At 40.7% G+C, this 17,194-nt stretch overlaps 1 protein-coding gene across 20 annotated transcripts in view; it reads right to left on the bottom strand.

Moving 5' to 3' along the window:
• MRPL44 (mitochondrial ribosomal protein L44) overlaps nucleotides 1–7,161 on the bottom strand; it is a 34,122-nt gene extending 26,961 nt beyond the window's left edge. For 19 of the 20 annotated variants that reach the window (XR_010122430.1, XR_010122435.1, XR_010122436.1 and 16 more), the window contains exons 1-3: nucleotides 6,843–7,083; nucleotides 4,486–4,954; nucleotides 240–418 (exon numbers count right to left, since the gene is read on the bottom strand). Coding sequence is in view for 2 of the 20 variants with exons in the window: in XM_063645734.1 (XP_063501804.1) it covers nucleotides 240–418; nucleotides 4,486–4,954; nucleotides 6,843–7,021 (827 nt within the window). In the remaining 18 variants the exon portion in view is untranslated. Of the gene's footprint in view, nucleotides 1–239; nucleotides 419–4,485; nucleotides 4,955–6,842 lie in introns of all 20 variants that reach the window. The other variant, XM_055290792.2, reaches the window with a different exon arrangement.
• Between the last annotated feature and the right edge of the window lie 10,033 nt (nucleotides 7,162–17,194).

Below are 17,194 nucleotides of genomic sequence, written 5' to 3'. Positions count from 1 at the left end.
TATTAGCAAAACTCAGATTCCTCCTAAGCGTAACTAGCGGGAAGGGAAGTAGTCAATAATAACCATGGGGAAGAGATTTTTAAAAAATCTTTTCATGCAATTAGCAGTTACGCTAAGGAATCTGAAGAGGTTATGTTAACATTCCTTATGGAATGTGAAGAGTGTTTTTAAGGCTTTGTGAGGAGTCTGTTTTTAGGATTTCCTCAAAGTTATAAAGTTAAGATTAAAATTTCACTAACCAGTATAAGCCAACAAAATACAAAGGCAAAGCTGTGGTGCCACCAGACTGCCTAGTAAGTCTTGATTCAGGAGCTGAAATATTCCTTTTCTTCAGTTCTTCTACCAATAGCCCCATGGGATTTATTATCTTCCACATCTCAAAGAGCTCTTTTCCAGTCATTTGAGTAATTAAGAAGTCCTGAATATAAAAATATAATTTATACATTTTAATTAGCAGAAAGAACATTAGGACAATTCAAAATACATTTTTTACACTTTTTAAATTACAGAAGCCACAGAGTACATTTTTAACAGAAATTTAAAACTTAATGGGAAACGAAAGACAAAAAGTACTATTCTTTTTCATTCCCATAGTTTTTACATAAATTTTATTACAAAAATCATAGTTGGATTAAAAAAATCTACAAGCCTGAGAAACCTATTTCAAGCAGTATGATCTACCAAAATTCCACAGAAGGTAGAATCCTATAATTTTTTTTTTTTTCTTTTTTGAGACAGGGCTTCACTCTATTGCCTAGGCTAGAGGTGCAGAGGCATGATCACAAGCAGACTGAAACCTTGACTTCCTGGGCACAAGCAATCCTCCCAGCTCAGCCTCTTCAGCAGCTGAGACTACAGGTGCACATCACCATACTCGGCTAGCTTTTAAATTTTTTATAGAGATGAGGTCTCTATAAGTTGCCCGGCCTAGTCTCGACTCCTGGCCTCAAAGGATCCTCCAGCCTTGGCTTCTCAAAGTATTGGAATTACAGGCATTAGTCACCATACCCTGCCCTATCTTATAATTTAGAATTATATTCCTACTAGTAAGAAAAAAAATATTTAAAGAATTAATGAATAAAAAGTAGTAACTTCTCATAGAAACTCACGTAAAATGGAACTCAGGGCCTCTAAATAACAATACTTCCTTGATTAATAATGTTTTTAAAAACTCAGCCAGGTGTGGTGGCTCACACCTGTAATCCCGGCACTTTGGGAGGCCGAGGAAGGCAGATCACTTGCGGCCAGGAGTTTGAGACTAGCCTGGCCAACATGGTGAAACCCTATCACTACTAAAAATACAAAAATTAGCCAGGCGTGATGCTGCACACCTGTAAACCCAGCTACAAGGGAGACTGAGGCACAAGAATTGCTTGAACCTGGGAGGTGGAGGTTGCAGTGAGCCAAGATCATGCTACCACTACACTCCAGCCTGGGCAACATGGCAAGACTCTGTCTCAAAAAATAATAAAAAATAATTTTAAAAAATCGTTTAATAATTTCACATAAACTTTTAAAACTGTAACATAGTAGTAATTATTTATATGACTAAGATAACTGAGAAATTATGAACATTCAAAGCAGAATTGATTTTGCCAGTAAAAAGTATTATGTTGTATAGAAACTATGGAAGCAAACATTAATTTTCACAGCAATTTACATATTCCAATTAACTTGTATTAACAAACATCAGTAATATGATAACAGGATGGATGGATGGATGGATGGAGGCAGGAGGGAAGAAATTTAAAAAGATCACTTAGTTCATGAAATGAAGTCAATTCATTACAACACTCCTCCAAGCACCAGAACACTTTCAGCTTCATTAATAAAAAATATTAGGCCGGGCGTGGTGGCTGATACCTATAATCCCAGCAGTTTGGGAGGCCGAGGTGGGAGCATCGAAATCAGGAGTTCAAGACCAGCTTGAACACCATAATGAGACCACGTCTCTACAAAAAAAATTTAGCTGGGCACAGTGGCGCATGCCTGTGGTCCCAGCTACTAGGGAGACTGATATAGGAGGATGGCTTGAGCACAGGAAATCAAGGCTGCAGCGAGCTGTGATTGTGCCACTGCACTCCAGCATGGACAACAGAGACGCTGTCTCAAAAAAAAAAAAACTTACAAATCCATTCTCAATAGGGGATTTTGAAATGTTTTAATATACAGAGGTAGGGCTGGGCGCGGTGGCTCACGCCTGTAATCCCAGCATTTTGGGAGGCCAAGGAGGGTGGATCACGAGATCGAGACCATCCTGGCTAACATGGTAAAACCTCGTCTCTACTAAAAATACAAAAAAATTAGCCGGGCGTGGTGGCGGGCGCCTGTAGTCCCAGCTACTCGGGAGGCTGAGGCAGGAGAATGGTGTGGACCCGGGAGGGGGAGCTTGCAGTGAGCCAAGATTGTGCCACTGCACTCCAGCCTGGGCGACAGAGCGAGACTCCATCTCAAAAAAAAAAAAAAATATATATATATATATATATACAGAGGTAGATATGCCGTATATGTATACACATATATAAAAATCACTGAACTGCTATCTGTCATATAGAATAACCAAGTGTAAGGTAAGGAAACACAACTCTTTCCCATCATCTAAGATATTAATAGGAATATAGAAAGAAAGCTCAATTTTTCTTAAGTGATTACCTTCTATTGTCTCCTTCTATTTTTTGCTATATGCTCCTGGTCTTAATAACTTATTAGAATTTTCTAGTAGGTGTGAGTTGAATACTCCAATCTCATCTCCCCAGAATAGGGAAGCAGTATGAAGAAATGATGTTTCTCAATGAACATTTGATCATTAAAAACCTCCCACTTATAACAACTCCAGCTGTCGCTACACAAGATCATCCAAATACATACTCTGTAGCATGGCTAAGAGTGCTGTTCTAATTTCCAGATGCAGAGATATCACCTGGAGAGCTAGTTAAAATACAGATTCCTAGGCCCTACTCCCAGAGATTATGTACTCTGAGGGGGTGCCTGAGAATTTGCATTTCTATCAAGTTCTCCAGTGATGCTGATACTGATGCCCAAACCACTTTCTTAGTAATACTGTTAGCTCTTCTGTACACTGGCTCTTAAAGGTCCAGACTCATCTCTGATCACTTCGCCAAATGCAATATGATCCAGCCACAAAAAATTAACTGTAGTTCCCAAGCACGAGCTCATCCTTGACATTGTCTTCCCAAAACATCCTTTTAAGGGGCACAAATCACTTCTGCAAAACCTTTTCTAGCCTTACTAAAGTTGGTTGTTGCCTCCTCTAAGTTCACTCTGCACCTGAAAACCTCCAGGAAAGCACTTCCACATTGCATTCCATCTGAATAATGAGCTGTGAGTAGGATCAAATCCTATTTAGATAGTGGCTTCAGAGCTCAGCAGAGTGCCTGGCCCATAGTAAGGCACTCAATATTAAGTGGATGAACAAATGAAACAGGACAATCCAAACCTGTCAATTCTACTATAAGAGACATCAAAGCTCAACTTAGAAATAGATATTTGAATTATCTATGTTTCATAAGATCTTTGCTTGGAACTGTTAAGATGCATTACAATATGGTAAATATTTCCAACAGTTTCATGACTACCTTGTAGAATTTCAAAACGGTGACCAAAAATTATTTAGAGTTTTAAAACTTACTCCACAGAGGTTATAGTTTGGAAATCAAAAAGGACTTTGTCAGAATTTCTATAGAAAAAACTAACTGGGGGGAGAAAGATAGGTCTTACCTATGAACAAAGCCTGAAGTGTCAGTAAATACAGATATTCTCTAACAAAATTATCAAACTTGGTATCAAAACTAAATGGAAAGATTCCAACAGCATGTGATGCTGGTTTAAAGACTGAATGTCAGTCAGATAGGTGCCTGAATCAAGACTTTTTTTATGACTTAAAGTGATTGTGTGGACTCACTATTATCAAAAAGTGAACAAAACCTCGTTTTCATCCAATGGCAGAGGATAAAACTTCTCCTAGTTAATAAATTATAAAAGGACAGTGGGAATCAAGTTGTACCAATTACATAAGAATCTGAATTAGCTAAGCCACTAGCTAACAAAGAGGTATACATTAGAGGGACTTGAAATCCAAGATTTCATCACTTGGAAGAGCAGACAGCAGCTGGTACTGAAGCACAGGCCTCTGCATAGTGTCCTTTGACTTCACTCATTCACCAAACATCTACTGAGTATCTCTCATGCAGGCAGTATCCTTGGCCCTAAGGATGTAAACTTAAAGATGATATGGCTTGTGGTCCTTCAGAAATCACAACCCACAATTTAATATTCACTTCTGATGATATCCATAATAAGAGACAACTGGAATAATTACAGCCCTTCCATAAAAAACCTTTAGGTCTTTCTCAGTTTTTCTTGGGAGAAAAATTCACTTCCAAGGTGATATATCAAAGAAGTGAATTACAAAAGAATATTTTCCCTTCTGTCTATCTCAAGCATGTCCAATTAATAATTACATACCCTGATGAAAAGTGCAGTCCTCTCGGGTCCACTGCTCTGTAACAGGGCTCCAATAACTGCAAAGAAAGTCTGCTGTAATACAGTCGGGGGCACTGGGAATTCCTTACTCAGTGTTAACTGCTCCACAGCCAAGTTTCTAGCCACGTGACACACGACTTCCTCACCAGTGAGAAAGTCAGTAAGATTTTTGATGCCTTCAGTGGGCAGGTCTGGGTACTCGTCTTCAAGGAATTGTGTGAGGCAAGTCTGTGAAAAAGATGTCCCTTGTTCGGATAGTTCTTGATTACTTTTAAGATTCAGAAGAACAGCTTCTTTCTCTATCCCAAGTTGTTGGCGTTTGGCCTCCTCACTTTTAATATAGCAGCTATTAACAAATGCAGTTTTGAGAAGATCTAAGGAAAAGCTTTCCTGTAACCGATGTCCAAAAGCTTGTATTTCTGCATGGTAATCCCAGTTCGGCTTCTCTGAACTGAAAATGTAAAGACAGTAAAGAGAACAACCTGTTACTGTGATATAAAAATTGTTCACTGTGTTGTAATGTTATTAATCATATAAAGGAAATGAAAGAAGGTTATATTTCTTTTTAATGCCAGGCTGATATTCTAAATGTTAAGACTGAAGTCAGATACTGGCAGTCCTTTGCTATATTCTACACATATGATTGAATTAATTTTCCCTTTGATCCAATTGTCACATGAAATTGGTTCTTCAATATAAAAGACCAAGCCATTAGCCTTTTAGGTTCCTTATTTCTGCTCTAACCATGAAACTATGTTTTATACCTAAGTATGAAACATAAATGTTAATTTCACAGATTCAAGCCATAAACACTAGGTATGTTATATTTGCAGTCATCTCTCAATATCTGTGGGGGATTAGTTCCAAGAACTCTCCTGGACACTGAAATTCATGGATGCTCAAGTCTCTTATATAAATGGTGTAGTACAGGCCCACTTCATTTCATTTTATTTCCGTCTATTGTGCTTCACAGATTTATTGCATTTTATTTTTACAAATTGAAGGTTTGTAGCAATTCTGCATGTTCTCACTTTGTGTCTCTGTGTTACCATCTTTTAGCAATAAGGTATTTTAAATTAAGGTACATATATTGCTTTTTAGACACTACTACTGTACACTTAATAAACTACAGAATAGTATAAACATAACTTAGGTATACACTGGGAAACTAAAAAAGTCATGTGACTCGTTTTATTGTCGTGGTCTAGAACCAACCCTACAATATGTATGAGGTATACCTGTATTTGCATATAACCTATGCACATCCTCCTGTATACTTTAAGTCATCTCTGGATTACTTATACGTAACACAATATAAAACCCCTTTAAGAAACAAAGGGAAGCAAAGTGTGAAAACCCGGGTTGAAAGTCATAAGATATACATATAATATATACACCTATATAATCTGTCCAACCCATAAAGTTTCTTCCAACTTTGAGAGCCTAAAATACTTAACCTTATAATAAACAAGGGAATGGGAATTAGGAAGAGATTTTATTTTTTGCCATAATCTTCTCTGTTAGAAGACCATTCCTACTGGTAAGAGTTCAAAGTGGATCAACATTTTTTGAACGGCAATGTTTAAGTACTAACAGCTTTCAAAATTTCATACTACATATGCGTCCCCAAAGATGAAATAAAGATACACGCTGTTACATAGGTCTTCATGGCAATAATATGGAGCTCATAAGCCCATATACAGAGCCATAAAAAAGAGTGAGGTACATCTCTTTGTAATGCCATGACAACATGTCAAAGACACATTATTAAAGAGAAAAAGATGAAGAAATTTAAATTATATAAAGTATGATCTGGTTTGAAGCTATAAAAACCTGTGTCTCTCTCTGCCAAACCTGTTACCAGAACAACATTAATTAGGGCAAAAATCTAAAGCTAACTTTTTTTCCTTTTACTCTAGACAGCAGACTTCAGGTTGTGGATTAATTTTTTTTCTCCTTAATTTACGATGCTGTGGACTGCTTTCTTCCCGCTTATCGGAATTCTCAGGCATTACAAATGGGGGCTACAACATCCCAGTCCACATAAGGAAGACCCTCCAACTAGCCCCATTTCTCCCAATTTTCAGCAGACAAAATCCTAAATTGGTAGTTTCAAAACGTCTGGAGCAGCCCGAAACTCTACCGCCCGCGGCACAAATCCATTTTGTTTGCCTCAGGCCACGGGTCCACAGCTCACGGGTGTCTCTATCGCAAACTTCCTAAGGCTTAATCCAGGGGCGCATCAGCCGCAGGCACGACGCCACGGGAAGAAGACCCAGTGTCTGCGACCGCCACCCTAAGACCGCCAGCCTGAGACCTCTTCCCGAGGTGGCTCCTACCGGCGCACGGGCGGCGGCGGGCACCGCAGAAGGCGCCGCCGCTCTAACTCCTTCTGGAAGCGGAAGGCGGCGCGGAATCCCTTCTTCACTCCCCGAACCGGAGGGACCAGCTTGGGGGCGACTGGGGCCAGGAGGCAGCGAGGCCCCTGCTGCAGCAATCTTACCAGCCCGGACGCCATTGCACGGGAGAAAACGATGGAGGACGGAACAAAAGTAGTCGGTCCAGTATCCCCGTAACACACTTCCCCCGGAACCCGGAACGCGGAGAGAGGGCAGGGGCAGAGACAGCCCCCGGGGCGGGGTCGCTGCGGCCGCCTTGACGCTACTCTTGCGCTGGTTCTCGCCTCCCTTCGAGTTACTTTCCAATGATCCGGGCTTGAGGTCGTTCGGGTCCACAAGTTTCTGAGAGAAGTTGCTTCACCCTCTCAGTTACTCTCTTGTTCCTTCTTCTCTCGTTACAGCAAAACAAACAAAAATCTGTTTCGCTTTCAGGTTAAGGAAACATTTAAATCCTCAAAAAAAGAAAACATTTTTAATTTATATTTAGTGTTCTAGACCATCAGTCCGGCCACTATTAAGCAAATATTTACCGAGCTTTCTATTTTTGACCCAGCACGCCTCCAAAAGCCTTAGTTTTGGAAACCCTAGACTCAGAAATGTTGGCTTATCCAAAATTAAAATTTTTCTTTAAAAGCAATCTAATAGTATATATTTTTAAACATCCGGAAAATGACTGGAAAAAAGAAACATAAAACGGTAACTGTGGAATTACGGTTTCTTCCTTCTTTATCTTAACACTCTTTAACAATGTAATTCTATTGCTTTCCTACCAAACTTAATACAGTGCAATTTTTAAAAGAACATATTAAGTCACAAAGGGAGGCTTGTTTGAATTCCCAGTTTTGAGTTGCCTGCTGAACATCTAGACCCTCAAAGGGGCAATGCTTTCTGTGATCTCTTTTTTAAAGGCATCTGTGTCCCCAGCAGTCACCCAGATTGGACTCCTATGTCTTCGATTGTTTTTGTTTCCACAAACCCTCTCTTCGGTCCAGTTACCACCAAGTGCTTTTTCAATTTATTTCCACTGCAGGTACCTGGTGGCTCTCCTCACCTCTTTCCGTGGTTACTATAATTGGCCTGGTACCTTCCTCCCTTCCCCAGACACGGCTCACCTACATTCATCTCTCTGAAACACAGACCACAAAGCATGTTATGACTTAGCTCAAGAATTTTCAGTGCCAGGATCATACAACTCAATTTGGGTTTCTCAGCTTGACCATTTCAAAAGGGAGAATCTAAATGGTTCATCTCAGCTTACAAAAGGGTTCCCTTTGGGAAGGGAGAGAGCAAAAGAGGGGCTGAGCACACACCAAAAAACAAACTGATGGATTTCTGGTTGAAGGAAATTCTCCAAGAAGGGGTGAAAGGAGGTTACGATTGACCTTCTTGTTACAATGTATGTAAAGTATTGAAAATTCATGGAACATCAATCCAATAAATGGATTAGGAGAAAATGCAGGGAACTGTCATTTCTGTAGAATTTCATTTATTAGGAAAAATAATCTAAGCCAGTTGTAGCACAATCATGTTAAGTTAAAATGAGGTGTCTCTGTGTTGAGAGTTTCTCAGTCATACAACAATGAGAGCATCATTTGCAGATTAAAAAAATGTAGGTCCTCAAAAGATTTCTCCTACTAATGCCCTTCATGGAACTCAAGAATTAACCAGTTTTTTTTTAAAATTTGCTCATACATTTGTTAATTTATTCAATAAACACATAATAGGAGGAGCACTTGGTTCCAGGATCCAGGCTCAGAAAACTTTAAGGAAGAAAAAGGCCAATGTGTTTTTCAGCCCTCAAAAACCTGATTTTTCCTTTAACCTGCTGTTAGCCCTAATTTGATCAAAGCTCACAGATGTCAACAACTTTCAAGTTTTCATTGGGTTAAGGTCAGGTGGAAGGGTGGGGAAAAGTCGCACTTAGGAAGAGGAGGTGAGGCGATTGAGGGTTCACTTTAACCCTTGGGGAACACAACCTTTTGTGTTTTGATGCCAGGGATATTGCTTATATATTCCTTCAATGATGGTGAGGGCAGCTGGAATACAGGGCAGCTGGAATACAGCTGGAATACAGAAAGATGGATAACAAAGTTAGTAAGCTCTGCTATAGGACCTTCCTGGACAATCAAGCAATTCTGAACCACCTGGAATTACTCACCACTACTTCATAGATTAGCTAAGGAATAACTACCAAATAGTGGCCTTTAATCCAACACACAAGGAAAATTACAGACAGAAATAATTCCATAGAATGAAAATTACTATAGTTAAAACTGTTCAAAATACAAAATTGGAGTTACTGATAAATATCGATATAGAATCAGTCTTCACCAAAGTTACATCTGTTCAACCTAGCTTTGGAAAATTTGACCTGATGGAAAATTTGACTTGATAGATCTAAAAGCTGCAACAGAAAACTCATGATAGTAAAACTGATTAGCAAAAAGCCTTAGTAAACCTGAGCAACAAACAACATCTTAGGAAATAAATGTGGAAAAAAATTCATGAAAATACATTAAGCAATATAAACATGAAAATACAATTAGAAATAGGATACTTGTGCTGTATAGAAAATTGATCAAGAAATTTAGCTGGTTTCATGGAGCTTATTCCAGAAAACATTTTCTCAAAAAAATGCATCAATGTTAGTATAATTCTGTTATAAACACTTTAATTCATAATTATGGAAGAAAAACTTTTTGGTGTGTTAGCAGCCAACAAGATGGCTCTCAACAAGCCCCACCTCCTGGTACTTACACCCTTGTATATTCCCCTCTCACATTGTGCCGGGATTACTCTGTGTAACCAATAGACCATGGATGTTTTTATCAATTCTGGGGTTAGGTAATAAAATACATCATAGCTTCCATTTTGGTCAGATACCTTGTATTTCTTGGATTAGTCTCCTATCAGGAAGTCAGCTGCTATGTTATGATGTTGGCTAAGAAACTATGTGGAAAGGCTCATGTGATGAGTAGCTGAGGCCTCCCACTAACAGCCATGTGAATGAATGAGCTGTCTTAGAATTGGATCCTCCACTCCCAGTCAGACTTTCAGATGACTGCCTACTGGCCAGCGCTTTGACTGCATCCTCATGACAGACCCTCAGCCAGAATCACCCAGCTAAACTGCTCCCAAACTCCTGGCCCTCAGGAAATGTATCAGATAATAAACGTTTGTTGCTTTACGCCACTAAGTTCTGAAGTAATTTGTTACATAGCAACAGATAATTAATACACTTAGGGTCAAATCAACTGGATGAAAATGGCAAAATAAAAAACACTCTATATTCATGAGACTTAGAGGATGACCTCAGAGTGCTGGGTCTAGATGGAAGCATGGATTTTGCTAGATGCGGAAGAGATGGAAAGGAGGATCAACATTCCATAACATGCACAAAGTCATCAGGAATGATGATGACTTAGTAAATTCCCCTCCAAAAAGTGAAAGCTGCCTGACCCTTTAACCCCTGTAGGTATAGATCCCCTTTCCTGTCATTAGGGATACTTTTGAGAAACAAGTTCAGGAAACATCAGGGAAGATGTCAAGCACAGTGTTTCCACTTTACCCATGTTCCTTGATGTTTCTGCTAAACTGAGCAATGTTTGGATCTGAGAGAGGGATGCCTGTTACAGGAAAAGGAATATTTTAAAGGATTACAAAAATAAGTAAAAACTGGTAATGAGAGGGAAACATTAGTAGAGATATTAGAGAGGGAAATATTAGTGGAGATATTAGACCACTATGACTATAATATTGAAACTTCACACTTTTGTTTCTCTTTTTAAATAAAGCGTTGTAAAAGTGGTTTGAGATTTTTGCAATGTGATTATTATGCTGGCCTGCAGTGTGAAACTTGGGTAAAAATCCAGAGAATGGGCTAAAAGAACTCCTGGCAAAACTACTGAACAAAATTACCAAGTCTTCTTTCCTCTCTGGGATGAAACTGTGTCTCCAGATCTTTTGGCAAGGCCCAAGGAGACGAAGCATGTCCAAAAGTAATAAATCACTGTAGACTTCTTTTTCAGTCTGTTCCACAGATTTAATATGTATTGAACAGATAAACATCGATTAGGTATACATTATAACAACTGCTGAAAGACACTGAAAAGTTTTTTAAGTATTTCCTCTTGATTAGAGTTAACCAGATTATAGCCATTAAAAGTTATAAATTTAAGAATCTGGGCCGGATGCCGTGGCTCATGCCTGTAATCCCAGCACTTTGGGAGGCCGAAGCAGGCGGATCATGAGGTCAGGAGTTCAAGACCAGCCTGGCCAACATGGTGAAACCCCGTCTCTACTAAAAATACAAAAATTATCTGGACATGGTGGTGTGTACCTGTAGTCCTAGCTACTCAAGAGGCTGAGACAGGAGAATTGCTTGAATCTGGGAGGTGGAGGTTGCAGTGAGCCAAGATAGCACCACTGCACTCAAGCCTGGGTGACAGAGCAAGACTCTGTCTCGGAAAAAAAAAAAAAGAATCTGGATAATCTGGATACTGCATACTAATAAGTTATTCTTTATTTTATATCATTATATGGTTTATATCTATTTTTGAAAATACTCAATTAGTGAAATATTGCCTTATAATTTACATATGTAATGTCATATTCTCAGTGAGTTATGTGCTACAATCCTCATGATGGTGTCAAAAGACAAACATTAGACAAATTAAATTTAAGAGTTTAATTGATCAAAGAATGATGAATCAGGCAACCCCCAGAACCAGAACACATTCAGAAAGACTCCAGGACTGTCGCATGGTCAGATAACATTTATGGACAGTAAAAGGAAAGAGTATGTACAGAAAATGCAAATGAGGGACAGAAACAGCTGGTGTCTGCTTTATTCGAATAGGGCTGCCTGTGGTTGGATGAGACTTGGCTACTTTTACAAGAGCAGGTGACAGTCTTTTATATATCAAGTTAGGTTACAGTTCACTGTGTACTGAGAAACCTTTAGGCCAAAATTAAAATATGTACAGCGGAGGCTTTAGTCCAAACTTAATTTAACAGTACTACAAGTTAAGTATCAGTATCGCCATAATTGTATCAGTCTGGGTCTTACCAAGAGAACAAAGGCACACCAGATGGTTCCAGGAAGGAAACTGAATACAAGGAACTAGTTACAAAGGTGTCAGAAGAACTGAAAAGCTTAAGAGATTAGGGACAGCAAGACTGGAGAGACAAAGGGAACAGATGGTACCAAAGTACAGGAGTTAGGTGAGCCCCTGGGACCAAGAACCCCAGCAGAGACTGCCTGTCGAGGGCTGCGACAAAAGAGGGAAAGCTATAGCCAGTGGGGACCGGAGCCACAAAGAAGGCACACTCCCTAAGCAGAAAGAGTGGAGGAGAAATACCCTGGTTTCTTCTTTCCTCCTATCTTCCAATGTCCCACCACTGCCTCCATCATACAAACTTATCAGGAAGCAAGTCGGTTAGGAAGTCTGGGATATGTAGTTTGCAGAAGTCAACCCCCTGCAATATAGACCAAGCAAGGTACACATAGAGTGGATCTGATAGCAACAGGCAAATGGCTAGCCTGTGATTACACTTAAAGTATCTGAAATGTGAAGAGTAGAAAGTCAAGGTCACATTAGAATGCTGACCCATTAAGCTAACATATCTTAGTTCATCCAAATGTTAAAGGTAGGAACTTCTTATTATAATAAATAATATTGGCATTTATGATTATCAGATTATCATCATTATCATTCTTACAGTACAACTATAAAATACTCCCTCAAGGAAGTCTAGCATGACACAGGTATTTAGAGTCAGAGGAGGTGATGGCAGGATAGACATTTAGAGATCAAGGTCCAAGGTAAGGGGCCAGACACAGTGGCTCAAGCCTGTAATCCCAGCACTTTGGGAAGCTGAGGTGGGGGGATCACTTGAGGTCAGGAGTTCGAGACCAGCCTGGCCAACATGGTGAAAACCCAACTCTACTAAAAATACAAAAATTAGACTGGCGTTGTGGCGTGCACCTGTAATCCCAGCTATTCTGGAGGCTGAGGCAGGAGAATCATTTGAACCAGGGAGGCAGAGGTTTCAGTGAGCTGAGAACGTGCCACTGCACTCCAGCCTGAGCCACAGAGTGAGACTCTGTCAAAAAAAAAAAAAAAAAAGAAAAAAAGTCCAAGGTAAGAAGCATGAGTTAACAATAAATACCACACATTATCTCTGCTTCCTACATCACCATTAAAAGGTAACATTATTATTCTCACTTTAGAATTGCACGATTGGTAAAGACAATAGCTTGCCAAAGATTTTACTGCTAGTTAACAGTAAAGTTCTCTCACTATAAAGACCATGCTGTTTCTACTGTTAGGGTAAAGTGGCTTGTCCAAGATCACATAGCTGGCAGTGGATGGTAGAACTTTATTCATAGATTCCGCCTTCTAACTCAGCAGGGCAGCTCAGAAATCAATTATCTCTGTGTCTGGGAGCTAAGCTATGAGGATGCAAAGGCATAAGAATAGTACAATGGACTCTGGGGACTTGGGGGGAAATGTGGGAGGGAGGTGAGGGATAAAAGACTACACACTGGGCTGGGCGTGGTGGCTCATGCTTGTAATCCCAGCACTTTGGGAGGTTGAGGCAGGCGGATCACAAGGTCAGGAGTTCAAGACTAGCCTGGCCAATATAGCGAAACCCCATCTCTACTGAAAATACAGAAATTAGCAGGGCGTGGTGGGGGTGCCTGTAGTCCCAGCTACTCGGGAGGCTGGGGCAGGAGAATTGCTTGAACTCGGGAGGCAGAGGTTGCAATAAGCCAAGATCGTGCCACTGCACTCCAGCCTGGGCAACAGAGCGAGACTCTATCTCAAAAAACAAAACAAAACAAAAAGACTACACACTGTGTACATTGTACACTGCTCAGGTGACGGGTGCACCAAAATCTCAGAAATCACCACAAAATTTCTTATCCATGTAGCCAAACACCACCTGTTCTCCAAAAGCCATTGGTATAAAAAAAAAATAATTTCTCTTTGTGTACTTAGAGGCTATCGGTTCCAAGAGACCGTCCTAAGGCTCTTCTATCACCACTTGAACTCACTTCGATCAGGTTTTACCCCTGCCATTCATGGAAACTTTCAGTCACTTCATTTGCTTGATCTGCAGCATTTGACACAGTCGATCACTTCCTCCTCCTTAGAACACCTTCTTCCTTTGTCTTCAGGACAACACACACAATATCCATTTTCCTCCTACCTCACAGAGTCAGGGCGAAGGGGAGCAGGGGGAGGTTGGCTCCCCTCCAGTCTTTTTTTCCTGGTTCTTCCTTCTCTTCCAGACCTGTTGATGTTTCCAAGGCTTCTGTCCTTGTACCTCTTCATTATTTACACACATACTCCCTCTTGGACTTCATGTACTCTTATGGCTGTAAATGCTATACGCATACTTTATAAAATCATTTTGTGTTTAAGCACTGATTTTACAAAATGTATAAAGGTGAGTTAAACTTAGAGCTTAATTTGTTTATGTAAATTGCCTTCAAAATATGTTATAGCTGAGATGTTTTCCATGTGTTTTGGAAGAAATCACACAGAGTAGCTGGTTTTGCAATAAACTGGATCAATGTTACATCTTTGGGTCAATTCACTGTCATTGTGCAAGGTGAGAGTTATGTGGGCGTTACCTTATTGTTCACATTGAACAACTCTGGGTGATGATTCATCTTATTTGTAAGACAACTCAATAGATAAGGCCTGTTATAAAGGTAAACCAGGCCAGGCACAGTGGCTCTCACCTGTACCAGCACTTTTCGAGGCTGAGACAGTTGGATCACTTGAGCTCAGGAGTTCAACACCAGCCTGGGCAATATGCTGAACCATGTCTCTACTAAAAATACAAAAATTAGCCAGGGATGGTGGTGCATGCCTACTCCCAGCTACTGCAGTGGCTGAGGCAGGAGAACTGCTTGAACCCAGGAGGCAGAGGCTGCAGTGAGCTGAGATTGTGCCACTGCCCTCCAACCTGGGTGACAGAGTGAGATCCTGACTGAAGAAAAAAAAAAAAAAGAGGGCTGGGCACAGTGGCTCACGCCTGTAATCCTCACAGTTTGGGATGCTGAAGCTGATGGATCACTTAAGGCCAGGAGTTCGAGACCAGCCTGGCCAACATGGTAAAACCCCACATCTGCTAAAAATACAAAAATTACCAGGGCATGATCGGCACACACCTGTAGTTCTAGCTACTCAGGAGGCTGAGGCACAAGAATTGCTTGAACCGGGGAGGCAGAGGTTGCAGTGAGCTGAGATCCCAGCAGTACACTGAAGCCTGGGTGACAGAGTAACACTCTGTCTCAAAAAAAAAAAAAAAAAAGGTAAGCCAAGTCACAATAATATTTTAAAGGGCTTATTTGTGTAAACAGCAATTCATGAATTGGGCAGCTCTAAACCGGAAGTGTTTCCAGGGCTCTGTTGGAGAGGCATAAGGGTCAAGCTTGGAAGAGTGAATGCAGAAATAATGTAAAGAAAATAATTGATTACAATTATAAGGTGGCTTTATTTGGTGTATCCTGTAGGAAAATCCTGAGTTATTTAATTATAAGTCTGTTGACTGCTTCTGAGTGTTTGAGCTTAAGTTTTATTTTTCTTTAATACAGGCATTTACAAGAAATAGCTCAAGTTAAGTTTCACTTATGTTTGCAAATCAAGCAAGGTTAAGATCACTTAGGAGGACTGACTGGCCTTGTCTCTTCAGGGATTCTTCAGCCCTGGTTTCCATTTTAATTTAGTTTAACAGGCAAAGCCCTGATTAAAATTGTTGAAGAATTATTTGTAGAGGGCCTTTCTCTCACTTAATTTTGACCATCCTGCTGCCTTAAGATCAAGCATAAACTTGGCTCCTGTACGCTACTACCACCCAGTGAACATCTGCTGACCCTGCACAGGGTAGCACAGCATGTTCCATACCTGTGCATTTAACTCCCAGAGTAATGGCTGCAGTCCAGACCTCTCTACTATTCAGTAGCATATACACAACTCCTATATTCAGGCTGGTCATCGTGGTGGCTCACGCCTGTAATCCCAGCACCTTGGGAGGCTGAGGCAGGTGGATCACCTGAGGTCAGGAGTTCGAAACCAGCCCGGCCAACATGGCAAAACCCCGTCTCTACTAAAAATACAAAAATTAGTTGGGCATAGTGGCACGTGCCTGTAATCCCGGCTGCTGGGGAGGCTGAGACAGGAGAATTGCTTGAACCAAGGAGGTGGAGGTTGCAGTGAGCCAAGATTGCACCACTGCACTCAAGCCTGGGCAACAGAGCAAGATTCCATCTCAAAAAAACAAAACAAAAACAAACGAACAAGCAAACACCTCCTGTATTCAACTGCCTACTCAGCCCCTTCACTTGGAGACCTAATACTCGTCTCAAGCTTCCTATGTCCAAAACTGAATTCTCCTTCTTCCCTTCCAAACCTGCTCCTCCTACATCTTCCACAAATCAGTAAATGGCAGCTCCACTTTTCCAGTTGCTCAGCCCACAAATCTTGATATCATTCTTAACTATTTCATATTCCATATTCAACAAATCTCACTGGTACCACCTTCTAGATAAGTCTAGAATCTGATGTCCTCTCACCACCAGCACCCTTAGAAAGCCACATCATTTCTCAATTACCCTGTTAATTTCTCAATTAACTTCCTGATTGGCACCTTGCTTCTATTCTTGCCTTTTAAAATTGAAGACAGATTAGCCTGGGTGCAGTGGCTCATGCCTATAATCCCAGCACTTTGGGAGGCCAAAGTGGGTGGATCACCTGGGGTTGGGAGTTCGAAACCAGCTTGGCCAACATGGTGAAACCCTGTCTCTACTAAAAGTACAAAAATTAGCTTGGTGTGGTGGCCTGTGCCTGTAGTCCCAGCTACTTGAGAGGCTGAGGCATGAGAATCACTTGAACCCAGGAGGTGGAGGTTGCAGTGAGCCAGGATAGCACCACTGCACTCCAGCCTGGGCGACAGAGTGAGACTTCATCTCGAAAAATAAATGAATACAAATTTAAAAATTTGAAGGCAGATTAAACTAGCCATCTGTTTGAAACTCTCCAATGGTTTCCTATCTCATTTAAAGTAAAAACCAAAGCCTTTATCAATGGTCTCTGGGCTCAACATGGTCTGTCTGGTGACCTGTCTGTACTGTCTTTCTCTGAGCACTCCCTCACTCACTCTGCTCCAGCCTCATGGGGTGCCTGGCTGTCTCTACAAAACCCCTGGCATGTGCTCACCTCAAGGCCTTGACACGTGCTCTTTTCTTTTCCAGAACAGTACTTGGCCCACATTTCCAC

The sequence above is a fragment of the Symphalangus syndactylus genome, chromosome 8, assembly GCF_028878055.3.
Source record: "Symphalangus syndactylus isolate Jambi chromosome 8, NHGRI_mSymSyn1-v2.1_pri, whole genome shotgun sequence".
Lineage (NCBI taxonomy): Eukaryota > Metazoa > Chordata > Mammalia > Primates > Hylobatidae > Symphalangus > Symphalangus syndactylus.
This window is presented reverse-complemented; position numbering and strand designations above follow the sequence as displayed.